Below are 22,204 nucleotides of genomic sequence, written 5' to 3' on the forward strand. Positions count from 1 at the left end.
ACCAATGAAATCACAAATCCTAATTTATCCTTTGTCTCTGTGGAGATTCTTTATAAGTACTGTTGTGAAACACTAATCATGGCACTGAGGCACCCTCCACTACCAGGATTCAAGTATTTGGGGCTCAGATACTTATTTGAACCATTTAAGATTAAGTTGTGTTATAGAAATGCAGTTTCAACCTCCTCTGCTAACAGAAAAGGAGTCAGGAACACATCGTAATATCTCATTTTAGGACTCCAACCAGCCCAAAAAGAAATGTAAGTAGTCTAACAGTAGAGGTTTCTATGTAATGAGTGATATTAGGAAAAGGCACAACAGTGGTTTAAATTTAGAAGTCATACATCAGGAATCAATTAAGCTAAATTTAAATGATCCAAAGTAGTAAGATGGTAGGGATATTATTCCCTCATACTATAAAGGCAATGATTGTAGGAGTTACTAGAAATAAGGATACTCTCTACATCTCAAAGAAAAATCTTGACCTAAAAATTAAATTTAAATCCTCTAAGACCTAAATTCTGTATTGATGTGAGGCATGAATCCAGCGGACCACACATTCTTGTATACATAGAAAGGAACAGTATGTTATAATGGAAAGATGGCTAGATCTGCTCAGATATGATTGACCATGTAGGAGGCATAAATACAGGGGAAGTGCCTGTTTTCTACATTTCATTTTTTTCTAAATTTTATGGAAGGCTAAGTTTGCTATGAGAAACTCTGGAAAACATCAACTACAGTACTATGAATATTTCAACAGAAAGATTTGAAATAAGCCATGGTTCATGAAGAAATTAACTACATGTACCTTGCCAATATCCTGCAGGGTTGCTAGTTCAAGAAGCTGTGAAAGGACATCCAAGGCAGCCCGAAGAAACGCCCCAAATTTTTCATTGCTATTCTGAAGATCCAATGTAACCTTAGGAGGTAGGGATAAGAGTACTATTATTTACAGGGCTACATTAAGACGAACAAGCAACAGGGCATCAGGAAGATCTGGATTCATGTTGCACCTCTGACATGCTGCTGTGTGGTTGTAGGCAACTTGCTTAACCTCTCAGTGCTCTAGGCCACTGTGTAAGGCATTAAGTTGCAGAGAAGGTGTTAACCTGCATGCTTTGGTAGTGGGGATTTTCTATGTCAGTGACACCACTGATCCAGTTTCTATCCCCTAATATGCAGAGCCCTCCTTCAATGCCTCAAAAAGTAGACCTGAAGCTCTTCATATGACCCTGGAAAAAGGACATCATCATCCTGACCTGAGATTCATCCATCACTTGTAAAATTAAGTTGTCAGACTAGGAGATCAAATGGTATCTTATTATCCTATCTATGACTTCCTGAAAGTCACAAAATTCTTAGATAATAAACCTGAGTGAGACTAAGACCCATGTCTTCCCATTCTAAGCCCAATGTTTGCTAAATGACTTTGCCTTTCCATACATAGCTACTACATCTGTACTGTAAAAGTTTTTTAATAAAGTGTCTTAAATATTGAAGGGGACAGCACAGGAATGCCATTATTCTAAAGAGGCTTTTCCTGCTCTCCCACCCCTTCGGTTTTCAAAGAAAGATTCTTACAAATGGGCCCTAAGCAATATTCTCTAAACAGCTTCACAAATGTTGTAACTGATAAAAAAAAAAAATGTAACTGATACTTTCTCATCCCTACAGCCAATCGTCAACAACTTTCATGGAGTATGGACGTGCTAGGTCTTGGCTGAAACTTCTTTTTATTCACTAGTGCTTCTAGACAGCTTTTTTCCCTTTGTCTTTTTAAAAATTCCATCATCTTCAAAAATGCAAAATTAAGACTTTAAGGGATTTTGCATTCAGAGTACAAAAAAATCCTCGCTGTTAATCAGTTACCGAGCCCAATCTGTTTTTATCCTTTTAAGATGACAACAGGCATAAATGTTAAAAAAAAAGTGACAATTTTATATCAAGTAAGAGTTGATAAAACTCTGAGAGAATAACTTGTGACATTAATGAAAAAACTTTATGACAGCTACTTAGGCATTTGAAAGACTTTTCCACTTATCTCCCAGTTATTAGAAAACTGATCTCCAGATAAGTTATTATTTTTACATTTAAAATAGTGATCTTAAGATCACTGGTCTTACAGTCAGAAGAGCTGTATTCTAATTCTAATATCAGTTATCTAACCTTAGACAAATCACCAGATGTCTGTACATGAGATTCCTAATTGGTGAAACGGATTAGTAATATTTGTTCTATCTCACAAGACTGTTGTAAGAAATGAGCTTTTTAAAACCTAAAGCATTACTAAAATTGGAGTTATCACTATTACCATATCATTCTAAGGTTTTTCTGTATAAATAAAACTGAATACGAAATAGGGTTCTCAAATTTTGAACTACAAACAACCAGAAAGAAAGTTATGCACTGTACCTTGTAGTTAGCATGAGTAGCTTTTAGAACATCATACAACTTGAGATAAGAAGGAAGATGATAGAAACTTCCCAAAGATGACGATTTGCTTGTTATAGCAGGTCCAGAGGGATCAGAAGACCTAGAAGCTAATAAAAATAATGCAACATAAAGCAAAGCACAAGTATAGAGTGAAATCAAACACAAAGCTTTTATTTTAACTTGCTGAGTAAACACAAATGATGACCAGAACGTTATGGAAGGCATGCCCTTTGGACAGGTAAAGGCTGGTTCCTGAAGCTTTTGCCAGCAAAATCCATGCTGGGAAGGCTTCTTGTGTAGATAGAGTGACACAGGATGGGTCTTTTTTCTAAAGATAGATCTAGCTAAACATAGTAAGGCATGTCACTAGAGGTGTGGGGATGAACTGTTTTAGCCTCAACAATTCGTGAAATCATTAACTAAGCCAGAAAGGGGTAGTGATCAGCATCAGAATAAGTAATACACATACCCAATGAAATCAAATATCAATGAAATAATAATTAAACTAGAGAACTAAAGGAGTAAAATAAGGGACACGAAAACATACATTGCCATCTAAAATTAATTTGAAAGATTAGACTTTGGATCCCACATTTCATACTTAAGACAAATTTATTTATTAGGTACTTATGATGTACAATGCCATGTAGTAGGCACTATAATTTAATTTTAGAGAACAGTAACTTAAGTAAAATGGCTAATTATAAACCTAAAATAAATTATGAATGGAACAAACAGGGTTATTTTCCAAGACACGATCAAATTGTAAATTCTAAGACTGAGCTGTATAATCAGGCAACTATACAAAGATTTTCACTGTATGCATGAAAACAAACAATTTTTCCTGACTCATTAATCCTTTGCCAGCCAGGCCATAGGGCTTTGATGATGCCTCAGTGTCTTCCAGATGAAACTGCTGCCATATTATTTATAGTATTATTTATTTTATTTATACATTATTCTAAAAGGGAGGCAGTGAGGTGGTGCAATAGATCCAGTGATACTTCTAGAGTCAGAAAGACCTGATTTCCAAATCAGGCCTCAGCCGCTAGTTGTGTGATGCTGGGCAACTCATTTAACCTTGTTTCCCTCCATTTCCTCAACTGTAAAAAGAGAATAATAATAGTACCCACCTCCGAGGGTGCTGTAAGGATTAAATGAGATAATATTTATAAAGTGTTTACCATAGTACCTCTCCCTATAACATTATTATGTGCTATTAATACCAATTATCATCATTATCATTAAATATAAAGTTGAACTATATCAAACTACTTAGGTAGACAGTTTTCTTCAAGATAATATTCATTTTTCATAGAGAAAATCTTAACAAGGTAAAGTTTAAGGAACACTGGCAATCAGTGGTATAAAGAACATGATGTTTACTTAGAGTCCTAGTAGATTGACTAAAAGAACACCTTAAAAATCACTGTTGACATTTCCAAAAAACTTAAACATGAGAGTTCCTAATTTGAATGCTATTTAAAATTTCAATTTCCACATTTTAAATTTCCACATCATAAATTATTATAATGAGTAGCTTAAAATTTTACAAGTCATATCTTGTCACCAATACCCTCTTCCCCAAAACCTTTCTCCATACCTGGACTAGCTTCATTGCCTTTTTTGGGACTCAGTGGTACAGAGGTCTGCTCTCCTGGTTCTTTTTCTTTTCCTTTACGACGGATTGGACTTAGAGAAGGTGGGTTGGTTAGAGAGGGTAAGGCTGCCTAAAAGAGAAAAACAAAAATATTATGCCAATGGTATAATCTGTAACCAAGCATTAAGTTTTCAAAATCTTAGCCTTTACTTCCCAAAGGCGCTGTATGCAATGACAACTTAAAATTCATTTTTTAAAAATCACAATCATTCTATTGAGAATATTGGGAAACAGTGACCTAAGGATAATCAGAGAAACTAATGAGAGGAAGAAAACAATTCTCATTCACAAATATAAAAATAATATAATTGTACTTATTTCTTGATTTTCCAAGTGCAAAGGTTCTTAAACTTTTATGTCTTGGAGCTCTTTGGCTTTCTGGTAAAGTCATTCAATGGTTAAGAAAGTTCCATTCTCAAAATAATGTTTTTAAATGGATAACACAAAAAACACAGGCTTACAAAGGAAATTAGAGTTAGTAAAAATAAAAGATGAAAATCTACACACATACCCCCAACCATTCTTTAAGTTTTATAAGTTCTCAAATGTCTTGAAATCTATCCATGGGCCCTTAACTGCGGACCTCAGGTTTAGGACACCCTCTAAAAAAGGTCCAATAGGTACAAAAAATATTTATAGCAGCTCTTTTTTACTTTACTTAAAGTGGCGGAGGGGCACTCATTAATTGGGAAATGGCTGACAAATTATGGTACATGAATGTACCATATTCTCTAAGAAATTTTGAAAGAAATGGTTTCAGAAAAATTTGGGAAGATTTCTATAAACCAATGCTGAGTGAAGTGAGTAGAAACAACAATTTATTCTATAACACCTTTGTATAAGTGAACAGTTTTCAAAGTCTTACAAACTCTGATGAATTCAATGATCAATCATGACTCCAGAGGCCCAAAGAGGTGAGAGACCAAACATGCAGAATAAGAAACACATTTTGGGATACAGTCAGTACACTGATGTTAACTTGAAGGAGAGTCTGGGCAGGAGCACACTGAACAAGGAAAGGCTGTGTACCAGGGCAAGAGGAGGTCTCACAAACATTACTGATCACAGAAGCAGAGGCAATAGAGAAAGAGATCTCTTTCAATAGTTGGCAGTCCATGGTGTAGCTAATTCAAAAGCCAAGCAGAAGTGGTAGGCTCAAACCCCAGGAGTGGAATACGATGTTAATTCCAACTTAGAGCAGAGGAATAACCAGGGCAAGAATCCCAGGAAAGAGGCAAACTTGTAGTTCTGTCACTGAACCAAGAGAGCTTCCAAGCTGGCTGATAGTGGCTGTCTACTACCAACAGATAGTATCAATCTACTCTTGCACAAACCCAAAGCCATGTGAAGTACTTGCAGAGTTTAGACATTGCCCGAAATCAGCACATTCGGGAAGCATTGAAAGCTTGCATATCCCTGGTCTGAGCTGTTTCTGAGATAATGGAACAACACAACACTCAACACTCCAGCAAAGCAACAACAGGAGCAGCCTAGATTTTCCCTCCAGAAGGGCACAAATTGACCCTAACATAAATTCCAAATTCTGGAAGTAAGCTACAAGAATGAACAAACAAAAAAGAATCAAACCATAAAATGTTATTACGGCAAAAGAAACATTCAAAACACAAACCCAGATGAAGAAAATGATTTCAAAACATCTATATAAGCAAAGACTCAAAGATAAACACAGTTTGGAAAAAAATTCCACAAGAATTCCTAGGAAGAAATTAAGCAAGAACTTAAAAAAAAATTAAATGTTTTTTGTAAAAGAAATGAAATGAAAAAGTTATAGGAAAAAAATACATAAAAGAAATGAGAGGTAAGGAAGGAAGATTTGGAAAAGGAATTAATGGTTTGGCACAAAGATACAAAACCATGCCCAAGCCACAAACAATCTGAAGTCAATGACTCCATGAAGTAACAAGAAGCATGAAGACCAAATCAAAAGATTGAAAAGAAATTGAAGAAAATGTAAGGTATCTCATAGCAAAAACAAGTGATCTGGAAAACAGATCAAGGAGAAAAATTTTAAGTCACTGGACTACCTAAAAGCTAAGCCCTTTAAAAAAAGAAAAAAGGGGGAGGTGGAAAGAGAGAAACAGGAACAGACAGTGAGAGTCTAGACACCCTATTTCAATTAATCTTAAAAGAAAGCTGTCCAGATCGCTTGGAACACGAGGGCAAAGTAGAAATAGAATTTATTAGTCATCTCTTGAAAGAAACTCCAAATGAAAAGTACTAGGACCATTATACCCAAAATCCAGGGCATCCAGTTCAAAGAAAAAACACTGCAGGCATCCAGAAAGAATTCAATACTAGTGTCTTGTAAGAAATGATGAAGGGGATGATTTCAGAGAAACCTGGGAAGACTTCTATGAACTGATGCAGAGTGAAATGTACAGAACCAAGTGAAAAATTTATATAATGAAATTGTATATTCTGATAAGAACACTGACCAATTGCATTAATAATTATAATACTTATCCAACACCTACTATGTACATTGCATTAAGCACTTAAGGATAGTAACCCATTTGATCCTCACAACCACCCTGGGAATTAGATACCATTATTATACCATTTTAGAGATAAGGAAACTGAGGCAAACAGAGGTTAAGAGAGTTGCCAAAAGTCACAGAGCTAGCAAACATCTGAGTCAGGACTGGATCTAAGCAATTCATGACTCCAGACCCAGTGCTCTATCCACTGCATCACCTACTTGCTGAAACATGCTATCTACCTCCAGATAGACAGGAAAAAGACTTAAAGTGGAAAATGAGATGTGTGTATATGTATATGTATTTCCCTTTGAGGGAAATGAGACGTGTATTTGTATATATATGTATATGTGTGTAATTCCCTTTTAGGACAAGGCCAATGAAAAAATTTGTTTTCCTTAACCATACTTTTATAATGTCAATTTTGTTTTTCTTTCTATCTGAATGGGGGTGATGGTGGAGGAGATAGAAAGAAGATTTCTGTTGATTGAAAAAAATAAAATTTAATTTTTAAAAATGCAAGAAAAAAAGAATCTCACTTAATACAATTGGGGAGGAATCAATTTTACCAGTCTGGGGAAGGAAAATTTTCTAGATGCATAGATCTTCATTTTCAATTAGTTCCTTAGACATAAATATTGCAGATAATTATAGATACTATCAATAGCATTATGATAAATCTAAGTTCTGAATGCATGAGACTTTATAGAACAAAGTGAAATCTGACCAAACCGTTAATATGATAAAAAAAAATGTGTGTCATTCAGAAAATCATTTCATTATCTTGATTCTCAGTTTTCTTATCTCTACTATCAGGAGTTTGGATGAGGTCATTTCTGAGGTCTTTTCTAGCTCTATGATCCTGTGTATTGACCCACATTACCACTATTACAGGGCTGTTACAAAGAGAGTGCTCTGAAAATGAAAAAGCTTCAAATAAACAGGAACCATTTTAAATAAAGGATAACAGGGCAAAAGAAGAAATAGCAGAAAATATCTCCCTCAGCTTCTTTGAAGTATGGATACACCATGAGTAGTAAACAATTTGAATATGACTTTTTTGATGTTGCTTAGTTTCACTGAATTTGCTTTTTTCCTTCTCTGTTATGAGGAATGGATCAATGATAGAGGTTGTGAAAAAGGATACAGTGAGAAATTTAGGTGATGTAAAAACCAAATACATCAACTGAAAATTTATTTTTAAAAACTGTGGGTGCTTTTTTCCTCTTGGTAGAGACATAGAGGTCTGTAGATACAGAATGTTGATAATGTTTTTCAAACTCGGTTGCTAAGGCAGTCATGCTTAAAAATATTTATTTGTTCCAAAGGAAGACATGATGGGGAAAAGAAAAGGTGTATACAGGAAAATGACAATAGAATTAAATATAAAAGTCATCGATGAAATTTAAAAATAAAAAGTAATATTAGGGAGGGTTCTTAAATTTAGGACTTTATCAAATTAATTTCTGATTCAGTGTATTTAAAATAGGATCAAAGATCTAGAGCTAGAAGGAACCTTAAAGTTCATGTCTAGTTCAACTGCCTTATTTTACATATGAGGAAACTAAGGACCAGAGAGGCAAGGTAACTGATCCAAGGCCACTTACATATTAAGTGACAAATCTGGGATTTGAACTGATTTCAAACCCTAGATTTTTTACACTATTAAACACTGTGAGAGAAGGAATAAATCATGTTGTAGCTGGAAAAAATCAAGTCTTTACAAAATGTTATTGTGTTTGACACTACAAGAAATATACCTTTATTGCTGGCCCAGGAGTAACATCATCCAACACATGAGCACAGATGTTAATGGCTTTCAGCAAATGAGAAAAGAGTTGCTCTACCATCGTAACCAACATTCGGTCTCCCAAAGCTGGCCATGGCTCTTCTTGTTTCATGGCTCCCGGATTGCTTTCATCTTCTGTAGTCCATGGGCTTTTCAAAGATTTGGGGGCACTAGCTGCAAGCACATGAGCATGGTTACTTCACGAATAAAATCCATTTATTCATTCACTTGACTGGAGGGCAGGGCCAGGATTATTTAAGGAGAGGCCCAGGACTGTTTTTCTCTCCATTTCCCACCAGCTACACTGCTTCTAGACTTCTCTGTAACTCCCCAACATGCCTTCCTTCCTTAGGAAACTCATCATTGGGAAATTTCATTGTGCTACAAGATTTAATCTGCTTGGTCTTTCCCTTTCATCAGTACTCTCCGACCCTGTGATGAGACCCCCTGACTGGAGGGCAGGGTCAGAGGCTCCAGGGCCTCTACTTAAGGAGGGGACTCAGTACTTCCTTTCTATCCCCATCTCTTGCTAGCTACATTACTTTGGAACTTCAATGGAACTCTCCATCATGCCTCTGAACCAAATATCTTCCTGTCCTTCCCCAACCCCTTGCTTTTCCACTTCCCTTGGGGCAATGACTTCTCTTATTAGATTGTAAACTCCTTGAGGGCAGGGACTGTTTTTATTTGTATTTGTATCCCCAACACTGCTTGGCACATAGCAGGCACTTAATCTTAATAAATGTTTATTGACTATCTAATAGTAATTACTAAACATTCATTATGTGCAATTAGTATTGATCACCAAAACAGATACAAAGACAATTAAGATACAATCTCTTCCCTGATGAAACTTAAAATCTAGCTAAGGTGATTCAGCACATGCCAAATATAGAGCACTATAAAATAAATAGACAGAAATTATATAATACCAATAGAAGAGAAAAGAAATAAGGTAACAACAAAAAACACAAAGTGCTATGAGAGACAAAAGGAAAGAAAGATAGCATCTACCGGGTGCAGGTGGGGATCAGAGAAGGTTTTCTGTAGGAAATGGCACTTAAACTGGATCATGAATGACAAGGAAGATTTCAAAATGCAAAGATGAAGTCAGTGGAGGAGGGGAAGATATTCTGGGTTTAGGAACCAGTGTGAGCCAAAGCACGGACATGGGAAAGCATAGCACGCTTATAGGGAACGGTGAATAATCCAAATTGGCCGGAAGCTAACACAGGGAGAGTGAAGCAGGAAGAACTGAATATGGAAATGTAGGGAAACTGCCAATTGTGTAAAGGCTTAAATGCAAGGATGTTTAAATTTTTGTAGTAGTTTTTAAAAATCATTATTATTATTATTATTCATACATGTGAGTCTACCAGTTAAGGAGCTTCTGGGAAGAAAATTCCCACTACTAATCAAGGTAGGCATCTGTTCTGTCTGCAATCCCAGAGAGCTATCGCACAGCCAATGTATGGCAAAGGAAGGACTTGAATCCAGGTTTTCCTGAATCTCAAGTCAGCCTTCTAGCCACTATTCTACAATGGAAGTGCCTATTTGTGGTTAAGTGAATACAAAAAGGGAAACAGTGTTAACTTAAAACTACCCTTGCAGAATGGTTGCTACAATATTCACAAACATATAAATAAGCTTTGTGGAGATTAGAATTAAGTTTGAATAAGTTTCATGAAGAGAGCGACTTATTCCAGCATGACTTCATAACTACTTTCTCTTATACACAAAACACTTTGAAAGCAAAAAAAAAAAAAAAAAACATAACGGATAAAATTACTTTGGAGAAATTTGACTGAGATGACTTCCTACTTTCATTGTAAAGTACCTGCAAGCAAATTCCCAGCTAAAGTGATTGCATCTTGATGCGCTGACAGATCCAGGGGGAACCAGGCTGAGGACAACAGGGTGAGAATTGTTGTAGCCATTCCAACTGTACAGCTCTTCCTAGACTCATCTGAGGGATTCAGGAGAGGAACCCTGAAAGCACAAATTACATAGAGTCACAAAACAGTATCTTCTAAAGCAGATAAGATTTGATTCCCTTCTCTTTTCAAAACAGAGAAACTCATTGTATATTCTTACCCTGGTAAAATGGGGGAAAATGGACATTAAATATTCCTATAAAACACAGCACTACAATAAAATATTTAAAAATGAAAGATCAAATTTAATTCAAAATAGAGATACTACCTATATCTTTATGAAAGATACTGTACCTTTTATCTTGCAACAATTTTTAAGTTACCACATTTTACTCCTGTGATATTACCACTTGAAATAAACAATTATTTTAATCAAATAGACAGTCTTAATATCAAAACAATTGGTCATTTCCTGTAAAACTTATTAATAGTAGGTGAGAAAATATATTCCTACAAATATTAAATAGCATAATACATAGCTTTATATTTCAGTAAGCAGAACACATAACTACAATAATTAAGCATGCTTTTTGAAATATTTCTCCACACAAAAGTCCTCCCTGAACCAAGTAAATTGATATAAAATGAATGCTAACTCCTAAAACTACAAAAGGTTTAAATGACCTTAAAGCTATAAGAAATCTATAGTGAAGGAAATCAAATGTTAAATAAATGACTAATAGAGTTGAAGTATTTCCTACATTAGGCATCTGAAGCTAAATGATGCTTATTCTAATTCAGATTTAATATCAGCTTAAAACACTTTTAATTTGTATGCATGATATTATAAATTCCCCCAATAATCTCTCATTGCAGTTTGGGATATAGCCTTTAAGACCTTGGTTCAGAAATTCAAGCCCAAGTTTTGGTAAGCACGACTACATTGAAAACATTTCATTCAAGTACAGGCTAGGCAAGAGAATGTCCATGCAAAGGGAGGCCTTTGCACTTAGTGCAAAGGTTATCAGCATAAGATTGGCCACTGGACCATTCATTTGGGGGGGGGGGGGGAAGAGCAGCAACTTTCAAAGTTGTTGAGGGGATATGATTTGCAGTAGCAAGAATATCCAAACCAACAAAAGAAAGGATTATTGCAGTATTATGGTTTACACTGGGTAGAACTGTTTCAATTAGAAAAGTTATTCTCCACACAATAGAGAAATGATTCCTCAAATTCAACCTATAAATCATATCTTCAAGTCCATGAAATAATAAACCTGAGACTCATACATGAAAGAAGTGCTTATACCCACCCATACCCATATGGAACAATCTCATATTCTAAAATAAACACCTTTAAAATTTACCAAGTAGGGTGATTATTATCCCCTATTTTAAAGATGAGAAAACTGGGTGGGACTCAGAGAAGTTAACTGGCCTTACCATGGTCAGTTAAGTATCAGAAAATCAAATATTCATTTGAACCCGGGTCTTCTGACTCTAAGACCATTGCTCTTTCACTAGATAAAGAATATGCCTCAAGTCTATCCCAGAATGAGTAGTCAATAGCCATTGATCTTCAAAGTAACTGCATCTTTGCCAAAGATCTATCTAGTTGGTTTTCAACTGTTCATTTCAGACAGGTGTTTTCTTTTGTTTTTTTAATTTCAAATGGCTTGCAGACTTAACAGCAAACAAACTATGGGCTCTAATATCTAAGTGAAAATCTACTGCTTTTGTAAGCATGAAATCTACTAGCCTGTGAATGAAGGAAGAAACATACCCACAATGCCATCCCACACTCCAAATGCAGACTGGAAAGGCAGTAGAAAGAAGACACAAAGCTTCACAACAGCCAAACTGAAAAACAAGAGGGAAAATATGTCTATCAAATACTTGGCCAGAGAATTGTACTAATCACAAAATAAGAAACGAATTTTCTTTCACTTTTTCTTCACAAAAATACAGAGACATGAAGAATGCCCATCATCAAGAATTATTTTCTGCCTTAATATGTATACTTATTTTGGAAGCAAAATCTGATCAACAGAAATATTTTTCAAAAGAACAGTCAATTATCATTCAAGTAAATAGATACAAATGATGGTACAGATGAAGCAAAACCATGCAATATTACTAATACTGGGAAAAATGGTTCTTAACTTGTTTGCAAAATCATTTATTTAACTGCCAATGAATAACGGTTTAACAAAATAGTATTAGCTGGAAATGGTAATCCATTTGAATTTTCAAAGGTCCCATTTGGTCTTCATAGAAACTCTGAGAAGGAGCATGAACAAGTGGCAGCTTTATTATAGCGCATTGGACATTATATATGGAGTCAGAAGAGCCGAGCTTGAATCACAGCCCTCTTACTTACTAACCCTGCTACCTGAAGCAAATGATTCCACCCCTAGACACCTCAGTTATCTCTTCTATGAAATGGAGGCCGTACCCTCAATTATGTGCAAGGTTCCTTCCAGTCCTAAAGAAGGAAACTGAGGACCAGAGGGGTGAAGCACTTTGCCTAACATCTCACTGCTAGTTAACAGCAGATGCTTATGTTAGAATCCAAGTGTCCTTTCTTCTCTTGGACCATGACTCTCTCTCCTTAAATAATGTAGCACTAAAATGAAACCCTGACCCACCAATACCTCAACAGTGATCCAGCTTTCCCCTTCTCCTTACCACTGCACACAACATCAGCAAATCATGCAAAGTAGCAGGCGCATAGACCCCTTTTAAAATTTTCTAGTTCACACATGAAAGAATAGAAAAGTCTAATCAAATAATTACAACTAGCTCCAAGGGCCTGTAGGTGGTAAGGGTAATATTATTCCCATTTGATAGATAAGGAAACTGAGGCCCAGAAAAGTTATAAACAATGTCCAATTCTATATGACAAAGTCAACACTACACCATGTAACAGCATGTGATCAGTGTTCTGAACAAAGTCAATATTAGCATCATGCTATCAAAGATAAAGAATACACTTCCCTCTCTTCTATTATCACCTGAATGCACTGAGGCAATGTGCATTGTAAAGAGAAACAGTTCTTTGGGTGTTTGTTGCCAGGTTTTCTTGAGCAAAAAAAAAGTACTAAAAAAAATAAGGTCCAATTCTTATTGAACCTAAGTAGAGATCAAATTTGTCAAAAATGTGCTTAAGCAGAGAAGGTCAATATGAACTTGAAAACAAGCTGTGACATCAACAAATTAACAGTAAATAGTGGCCTCTACAGGGTGCTACAAATTACATTAAAGTATTATGGTTGAATAAAGAAAAACACTTACTGTAAGTGCCCTTGTAGTTGATGTTGTCAGTGCATGGGAAACTGCTGCAATAACTCTAGAAAGGTTATTTTCCATTGTCACATCAGTTGTATTCGGTAATAAATTGTAGCCTCTGTATATTCTAAAAAAATAAAACAAACAAAATTAACATATGCTTATAAGTTAAAATTATAAGTGCACTCCAAAAATGACATTTATGACTCAGAGATGCTGGTGGCTCCTATTAGTCTATTCCATAAATTTGAACATGGTATCAGGAATGTAATGACATGGCAGGTGTCTAAAGTCCCTTGTTACAAAGCAGTCATCTAAGTTCCAAACATACGAGCAAAGACCACAATTACACTAAATACACAATAATAGGTTTGCATTTTTCTTACTTTTATATGGCAAATTACACTTAGAAGACTTTATGGCCTTCCCCTCATTTGGCCCTCACAACATTATGAGGAAGAGAGGACAAATATTATTATCCACATTTTATGGATGAAGGTTATGACTTGCTAAACATCAGACAGTTAAGGAATGTCAAAGTCTGCATGAAAAGACAGATTTTACCACCCATCCACTAATCTTTCCTCTATACTACACTGAATCCATAAGAGTAAACTAAATTAAACAGAAAAATGTCAAAGTTCTACGTTAAGCTTTCAGAAATTACGGAGGAGAAAAAATGTATCACTTCTACTGACAAGGTTCTCTGTGTTCAGCTGAGCTAATACTGAGAAAACATTTACAACTAAGACCATATTCAAAGCATTTACAACTTGATACAACTTGACAGAGTTTCCTCTCTGCTAAAATGACTTTAAGAAGACTCACAAGGAGGAGCTAAGGAGGTACTTAGGAGATTAAAAACTCAAGGTTTTTTTCTTTTTGGAGGGGGGAAGGCAGGGCAATTGGGGTTAAGTGACTTGTCCAAGGTCACACAACTAGTCAGTGTGTCAAATGTCTGAGGCCACATTTGAACTCAGGTCCTCCTGACTCACAGTGCCAGCTAGCTGCCCCCAAAAACTCAAGTTTAAAAAAAAAATAACACTATCAGCTGATAACTCAAGTTTAATTATACAACAGTATTTGGCAGCTTCACTGTATAACCTGATGTTTAAGAACAATTATATTCTAAACCTGTCAAATAGTTTTATTTGAAAATCATAAACATTTTCACATTTCATTTCTGATTTAACAAGAGTATTCATCCAGTATCTTTAATAGATGCTTTCTTCTGACAAGAATATACTATTTAAGAAAAACAAGTTGTAAAAAATAAGAAAATAGAACTGACTTCAAAGAAAGTTATCTTTAAGGAAAATTTTACGATGGCAAAGAAATTTTTGTACAAGTTTTTTAACTTAGTCTTTTGAATAAGAATAGAAGACATTTAAGAATAATGCCTGTCACTACATTTCACAAAGGTTTTATTCAATTAAGAGAAAAACAAGTAATTGCTTAAGTATGCAGGTCATTTACTAGTCACTTTTTTGAAAAACCTATTGCTTGGTAGCAGGCCATCATGTTAGATAAATAAAATACAGCTTTTTAAAAAAAGTCAGAAGTTTAAAAAATAATACAACCCCTCTTGCAAGCCTTTCTTTGAAAAAAAAAATCAAGCTTCTGAGCAGAAATATGAAACTTCATAGAAAACATTACTCTGCAATCTTAAGTTATCCCAGGTACATCTGCATGAAAAGCTGAGAACAAAGTGGACACAAGAAAAAGAAGCTTTCAGAAGTATACAAGGGCCCCAGACTCTGGAGCCAAGCAAACCCCAGGACTTCAAGGGAAAATCAAAAAGACTGCCAATAATTAGAAGTCCTGGGTGTATCTTTTGGCCACATGAGCTCTAAGTCTGAGTCATATTTTCTTTTGAATCTGTACATATTTGCAGGAGACTGTGTCCCAGACCTTTGAGGAGATGTTGCTGAATTTCAATCCTTGCTATAGGTTTTTTCTGCAAATATACCTCTGAAAAAACTAACTGAGCTAATTGATTAGTACATTTGTTTGAAATTTTGGATAACTGCTGACTTCTCAAGCAAAACATCAAAACCCTACCAGGTCTATCCTCTAAATAAGTATGTGATCCTGAATAATGATGAAAACATCTGTACTGTTGGTGCCAAAGGACCCAAGGTAAAAAGGGAAAATGCTACAGACTTTTCTAGACCCAAGAAGGAAACAGGAATAGAGGACATTCTGTGGGAATACTCAATACAAAACAGAATGAAAAGCCTGGGAAACAGGTAATAATAATGTACTCCCACAAACTACCTAGGGCAAATCACAAACCCTTCGAAGTTAAAAAAATCATGGTCACATTCTCCAAGGCAATGGGATGCCTAGACATGATCACAGACTTTGAAGTCAGAAGGCCTATGGTTCAAATCTCAACTCTAATATTACCTGGGTAATTTTAGGTAAGCCATTAAATTCTTGGGGGGGTCCCAGTTCTCAGTAAAACGAGGAGTTGAACTACATGGCTTCTATCCTACCAGCTCTAAATCTGTGCTAAAAATAACAGTAATAATAGCTTATATTTATATATCACTTTAAAATTTGCAAAATTCTTTCTTTACATGTTATTTCAGTTCAGTCTCACAACTCTGTGAGGTAAGTGTTATTATCATCTCATTTCACAGGTGAGGAAAATGATACTGAGAGGTTAAATGATTTGTTCTAGGTCACATAGCTAGTATCTGAGGTAGGGTTCAAATTCACATCTTCCTGACTCCAAATCCAGAACTCTATCCACTATACCGCCTAGCTGCCTCTATGATACAAAATATAAATCTGTGGGTTATGACTACAATTTCATTTTTTTTAATCAAATCACATGATTTTGTATTTGGAAGGAACCTCGGAGATCATCTAGTCCAAACTCTCACCTTCCCTGATCAGGAACCATTTATACAACAATCCCAAAAAGAGCATATTGAGCTATAAAGTAGGACACAAGCCCAAGTTATCTGACTCCAAATCTGGTACTCTTTTCATGCTGCCTCACAAATCAAAGTCTTTCTCTTCCAAAAATCATCTTTATTTAAAAAGCTTTAAATATAATCATCCAATAAGGATTGGAAGACCATCGACAAAACGAATGTCAAACCATACCTTGTGATGGTGCTGACTGAAAAATGAGAGGGAGGTTGAGTCTCATGCATTAGAAGTTTCAGGTAGACACTGCTTTGGTCTCTTGCTACAGCTACAACTGGATCAGTCTGTCCTTGGTCACAATTATAAAACAGCTTTGGAACAAGCCTTGAATACAATAAGGAAATGAAAATCGTGAAAACAACAAAACCATTTGTCAAATAAAATATGCATTAGTATTGTCTTATTAAGACCACTTATGAACTCATTCATACAAAGTTGACTATGGATTTCAAGATTTTGCTCACCAATAGACTTCTTAAGCAGACTCAAAATATAAAAACAAGTCAAATTTGTTATATGGGACAATAATATATTTTATAAAAACTGGCTGGGCTTAATAAAGCTTAAACAAGGGCCCTCTAAGATTCCATTCTTATAGACAAGCCACAGGCTTGTATGTTACTATCTTATGAGGTTAGTTGTTTTGTGCTACCTGGCACATTTTTATCCCATCCCAAAATAAACCCATGTTCAATGAGGGCAGGGAAAATGCCATAACTGTTTAGCTCCACAATAGCCAAGCACTATTTTCTGCACTCAGAAAATGAATAATTGTTTGATGAAAGAATAAATCATTAAAACTCTATTTAGTTTAATTAATATAATATTCATTCATAAATCATCGACAGTTCCCTCTAATTGCCACAGCCTCCTTCCTCTATACCTCTGGTAACAAAGTTTCACATATGGAATGATCTCCTTCATATCAACTCTGTTATTAGATCTAGGCATAAATTATTGACCATCTTTCTAGGCCACCGTTTCCAATTCAAATGACAGCTTCACCATGAAAATTTCTCTGATCCTTACAACTAAAATGACTTCTTCCTCAAGTAATTTCACCGCATTTTATACTCCTTTTCTACACTTAGCACATTCTAACCTGTATGGGATTTATGTACATGTTGTCTCCTACTTGATTCCATGAATACCAGCCACCACTAAGGGCATCCTTCCTGCCTCCTTGTACCTGCTACCAACATCTCCCCAGGGTCATCTTACCTACTGACATAACACCTGCTATTTGTCTCACAAATGTACTCTTGCCAAATCACATGATTTTATATTAATGCATAGAAGAACAGATAAATGAATGATGCTGATTACCTAGCTATTTAAGTGGCAATTTCTTCCTATACATTGTTAGTAAAAGCAAGGGACTTGTGACAGGTTTTCAATCCCCTCAAGTCCACCCATTGGAATAATTTGTCCTAAACAAAGACCTGGTTACTATTCTGCTCAAAAAACTTCAGCATCTCCCACTGCCTACCAAGTCTCTGACAGTCAAAAACATCTGCAACCTAGCAAAAAACTGTTCTTTAAACTTCATTTCGTGTTACTCCCCTTCACAAACCTATGCTACATTCCAACCAAACGAGGCTGCCCTCCATCCACTCATACATGTTCTATAATCAAGTTCCATGCCTTATTGTATTATTCCTTTAACCCAGGGGTTCTTAACCTAGGTTCAATTAACTTATTTTTTGAATCTTTTAATAACTGTACTTCAACACAAATGGCATCTCTTGTAATAATAACACATTTTATTTCTGTAGTTAAAAACATATTCTGAGAAGAGGTCCACTGGTTTCAGCAAACTGTCAAAAAGGTTCCCAACACAAAAATGGTTAAGAATCCTTGTTTTAAACTGAAAATTCTTCCTTCCATTTCTTTACTCGTTAAATTTCTACCCTTTAAAATACAATAAAAATATCATGACATCTACAAAGTCTTCCTGATCTTGAGTAACTCATTGCTCAGTAGGTTCTCCTACTAAATCGTTTGCCTCCCCTACCACTGAGCACAGCAGTCTAGACTCAGTCTAAACATTGTTTTTTTAGTGTGGAGTTGGGACTTCATTAGTGTAAGGAGCTTCCTTCTGTAGAAATTCCTCCCACAAATGTAAATCAGCAACTTTTTGGCAACTTAAAATTTTACAGGGTTTGCTCAGATACTTGATCACCCATCAGTGAGATAGTTTCTCATGTCTTTTTATATACCTAGTATCATCCTAGAATTACATAAAACAGTCTTATTTTTAAAAATTAAAATTAAAAAATGTACTATAAACACAAATGCACTACAAATGTAAATAAATATATGTGGTATATGCAAGACACTGTGCTAGAAACAGGAAAATAAAGAAAGTCTTGTTACCAAAGAGCTAACAACATAATGGGGAGGATATAGCATTTAGAAAAGGAAATACATTAAAGGAGGGGCAGCTAGGTGATGCAGTGAGTACAGCACTGGCCCTGGATTCAGGAGGACCTGAGTTCAAATCAGACCTCAGACACCTGACACAATTACTAGCTGTGTGACCTTGGGCAAGTCACTTAACCCCAATTGCCCTGCCTTCTCCTTCAAAAAAAATATGTTAAAAGAGAGAAACATAATAAAAAAGGAAGAATTCAAACAACCTTCTTGAGGAAAACTGGAAGAAAGTGAGGTCATTTTCAGTTGAGGGATCTGGGAAAAGAGCATGGAGAACATGGCACCCTAAATAGCTTTGAAGGAAAAGAAAGCCATTAACAGGCAAAGATTAGATCTAGGCATGAAGAACAGTCCCCCCACCTCTACCATCCAATGTATGAAGACAGGAAAGGATCAGACAACGTGATTTAGAAAACAGCAATACAATTTTATTGGAAGAGAGTACAAAACGGGAGTAGTATGAGGTCAAGTTACAAAAGCAGGCAGCAAAAGCAGGCTGAAACAGACAATGTAGGGCCTTGAATACCAGGCTAAGAGTGTGGATTATTTTTTCCTCTAGAAAACAGGGAGCCACTGAGGGTTTTTGAGCAGAGGAGTGACATAGTTCAAAGCTGTGCACTGAAAAGATAATTTTGGAAGCTGTTAACATGATGGAATAGAGAAAGATAAGATTGGGCACACATTACCAACAAAGGAACCAAATGAATTTTTAAAATGTATTCCTAAAAATTACTTGAGATGCTGGTTAAACCACTATCTAAATTAGATGGATTAGTAGTTCAGCCCAAAGAAAAGCTTATATATGGTCCATAGATGATCATCTGTTCCCCCGAATTGAACACTTAAATTCGTTTTGATCATGGCTCACATCTTTGAATCTCATACCTTATTAATGAAGATGCAGCAACGTGCCTCACCCGGGGATCTTCATCTCCAAGTAAGTAGATAACAACATTACTGACCACTCGATCTTGAAGTTTTAAAAGCTTTAGGGAAAGGATGAGACAGATTAAGCAATAATCATACTTCACAGTTACAGAGTATCTTCAAGATTTACAAAGTATGCTTGTCATAACAATCTGGGGAAAAAAAAAACAGCTTCTAGATCCTGAGGTTCCTGATATTCCAGGGAATAACTGACTTATTGGCTCATATAAATCTAGACCAGGGGTGTCCGACCTTGGGTTTTTATTGAAACAATAGACCATACATTCTGATTTGCTATTTTAGTGAGAGCTCTCAGGTAGCTCAGCTTCATTTACTAAAGCATTTATGTAAATTTCTATGCTTGTAGGCGGGCCCCATAAACCGCATGTGGCCCACTGGCCACATTTTGGACAGCCCTGATGTAGACAAAGGACAAGCAAAATGCTTAACATTTTAACAAATTTTAAAGGAAACATGATATGAGAGTAAATATTATTACCAAGGTTCAGTGAAGTTTCCTGTGAACAATGTTATTGTTATTAATGGACAATTGGCTAGGCAAGGTTATAACTTGTTTCATGACAATAATGGGATGAGGGGATTTTTTTGTCACATATTAATGAAGCTACTATTAAACTAAGTTAGTTAAAGCAACATTCTTCAGGGCATTATGTTACTATCATGCAAAGAATAATGTGATAAGTTATGAATTCATGATATAATAATAATAATAGTACAGTTATCATTCATATGTAGCAATTTATAAGGTTTATAAAACATTTTATATATGTTACCTCATTTTACCCTCCCAACTACCCTGTAGGGTAGGTGGTATTATTATCCCCATTTTAAAAGAGGAAACTAAGATTGACAGAGCCTAATGACTTATCCAGGGTCACATGGCTAGTGTTTGAAGCAGCTTTCAAACTCAGGGGTTCTTGACTAGAACCTCAGTGCCTCTATCTTCTGTACCTTCTAGATATCAAATAGTTTCAACAATGAAAATAAGATCACACTCTTCAAATAAAATCAAATAATGTAGATTCAAAGAATTTAAACACTGATGATAAACTATCTGATTCCAATTCCTATAAAATGAAAAATCCACCATGTCAGAAAATAGTCTGCTTACCCCAGTATAATGATGAGACCCCTTGTGTAAATGATCTGCTTTTGCCTCCAAAAAGCTAACTAACCTTAAAAAGGAAACAATAATACAGAGTTAATAAGGAATAGAAGACTCAACAATTAAACTACTGTAGGTAGCAACTCAAAGTGACAAAAAGACTCCTTGTTTTCAAAAACTACCTCAGAATTAGAGTCATAAGACACCAAAGGTTATGAAGTCTAACCAATGGCCAAAGAACATCCAGCCTACACTTGAAGACCTGTAGTAAGAAATAACCCCCTTTTTTTTAACCCACTAACTTCTAAAAGAATCCATTTCATTTACAGAGAACTCCAACTCATAGGAAGTTATTCCTTATTATCAAACTACTTCCATAATCCTAGAGGGATTGTAACACTACTCAATCTCTTTGGAACAGTTAAAAAATACATAATAAATATTGTAAAATCTTTGCAAAACCGGACAAAAGAACAGAACTTGCTAAATAAAGTTTTCTTTCCCAAGAGAAAGGAAATCTCTTGAGGAAATTTTTTTTTAAATATAAGAACTGAGATACACACATAGCATTAAATCTAATTAAATGAATAAAGAGAAAAAAATTCATACAAGGAAAAGTGGGCAAACAAAATTAGGGTTTTTTCCCCTTTTTTATAAAAAATTTAAATTTTTAGGGTTACGAAAAGTCAACTGAGAATATCTACTTTTGCTCAAAGAAAAATTCTAGGCAAAACATGAAAATCTTCTTTAAAGAAAGCCACAATTTATGGCAAAGATGACAAAAGATGGAATAGTCAATGTTGGAAGGACTGCAGGAAGACAGGCACACTAGTGTATTGCTGGTGAAGCTGTGACTCAATACAACCATTTTGGAAACCAATTTGGAATTAGGAAAATAAAGTGGCTTAATATCCATACCCCTTGACCCAGAGATTACATTACTAGGTTTATACATCACTAATTTAAAAAAAGTCCTCACATAAACTATTTGTAATAGCACTTTTTGTGAAAGCAATTGGAAACAAAGTAGATGTCCATCTGGATTGCGGTACATGAATGCACTGGAATATTTACTGCACTATATGCAAGAAATGACAAATGGGATGAACACAGAGAAGAACCAAGAAAACATAAGTAATGACTACAGAAATGTGAATGGAAAGAACAACCATACACAAAAAATGTCAAAAGTGAATGTTACAAAATTATAAAGAACAAGTACATCTGGAAAGA

At 35.4% G+C, this 22,204-nt stretch overlaps 1 protein-coding gene across 2 annotated transcripts in view; it reads right to left on the minus strand.

Moving 5' to 3' along the window:
* Window positions 1-22,204, minus strand: part of HTT (huntingtin) — a 220,064-nt gene that overhangs the window by 128,067 nt on the left and 69,793 nt on the right. For both annotated transcript variants that reach the window (XM_036762807.1, XM_036762808.1), the window contains 10 exons: window positions 20,978-21,041; window positions 19,804-19,904; window positions 16,663-16,809; window positions 13,552-13,672; window positions 12,041-12,117; window positions 10,221-10,372; window positions 8,355-8,557; window positions 4,040-4,166; window positions 2,416-2,543; window positions 812-922 (listed from right to left, as the gene is read on the minus strand). In XM_036762807.1, the coding sequence (XP_036618702.1) occupies window positions 812-922; window positions 2,416-2,543; window positions 4,040-4,166; window positions 8,355-8,557; window positions 10,221-10,372; window positions 12,041-12,117; window positions 13,552-13,672; window positions 16,663-16,809; window positions 19,804-19,904; window positions 20,978-21,041 (1,231 nt within the window). The remainder of the gene's footprint in view (window positions 1-811; window positions 923-2,415; window positions 2,544-4,039; window positions 4,167-8,354; window positions 8,558-10,220; window positions 10,373-12,040; window positions 12,118-13,551; window positions 13,673-16,662; window positions 16,810-19,803; window positions 19,905-20,977; window positions 21,042-22,204) is intronic.

The sequence above is a fragment of the Trichosurus vulpecula genome, chromosome 6 (genome assembly GCF_011100635.1).
Source record: "Trichosurus vulpecula isolate mTriVul1 chromosome 6, mTriVul1.pri, whole genome shotgun sequence".
Classification (NCBI taxonomy): domain Eukaryota; kingdom Metazoa; phylum Chordata; class Mammalia; order Diprotodontia; family Phalangeridae; genus Trichosurus; species Trichosurus vulpecula.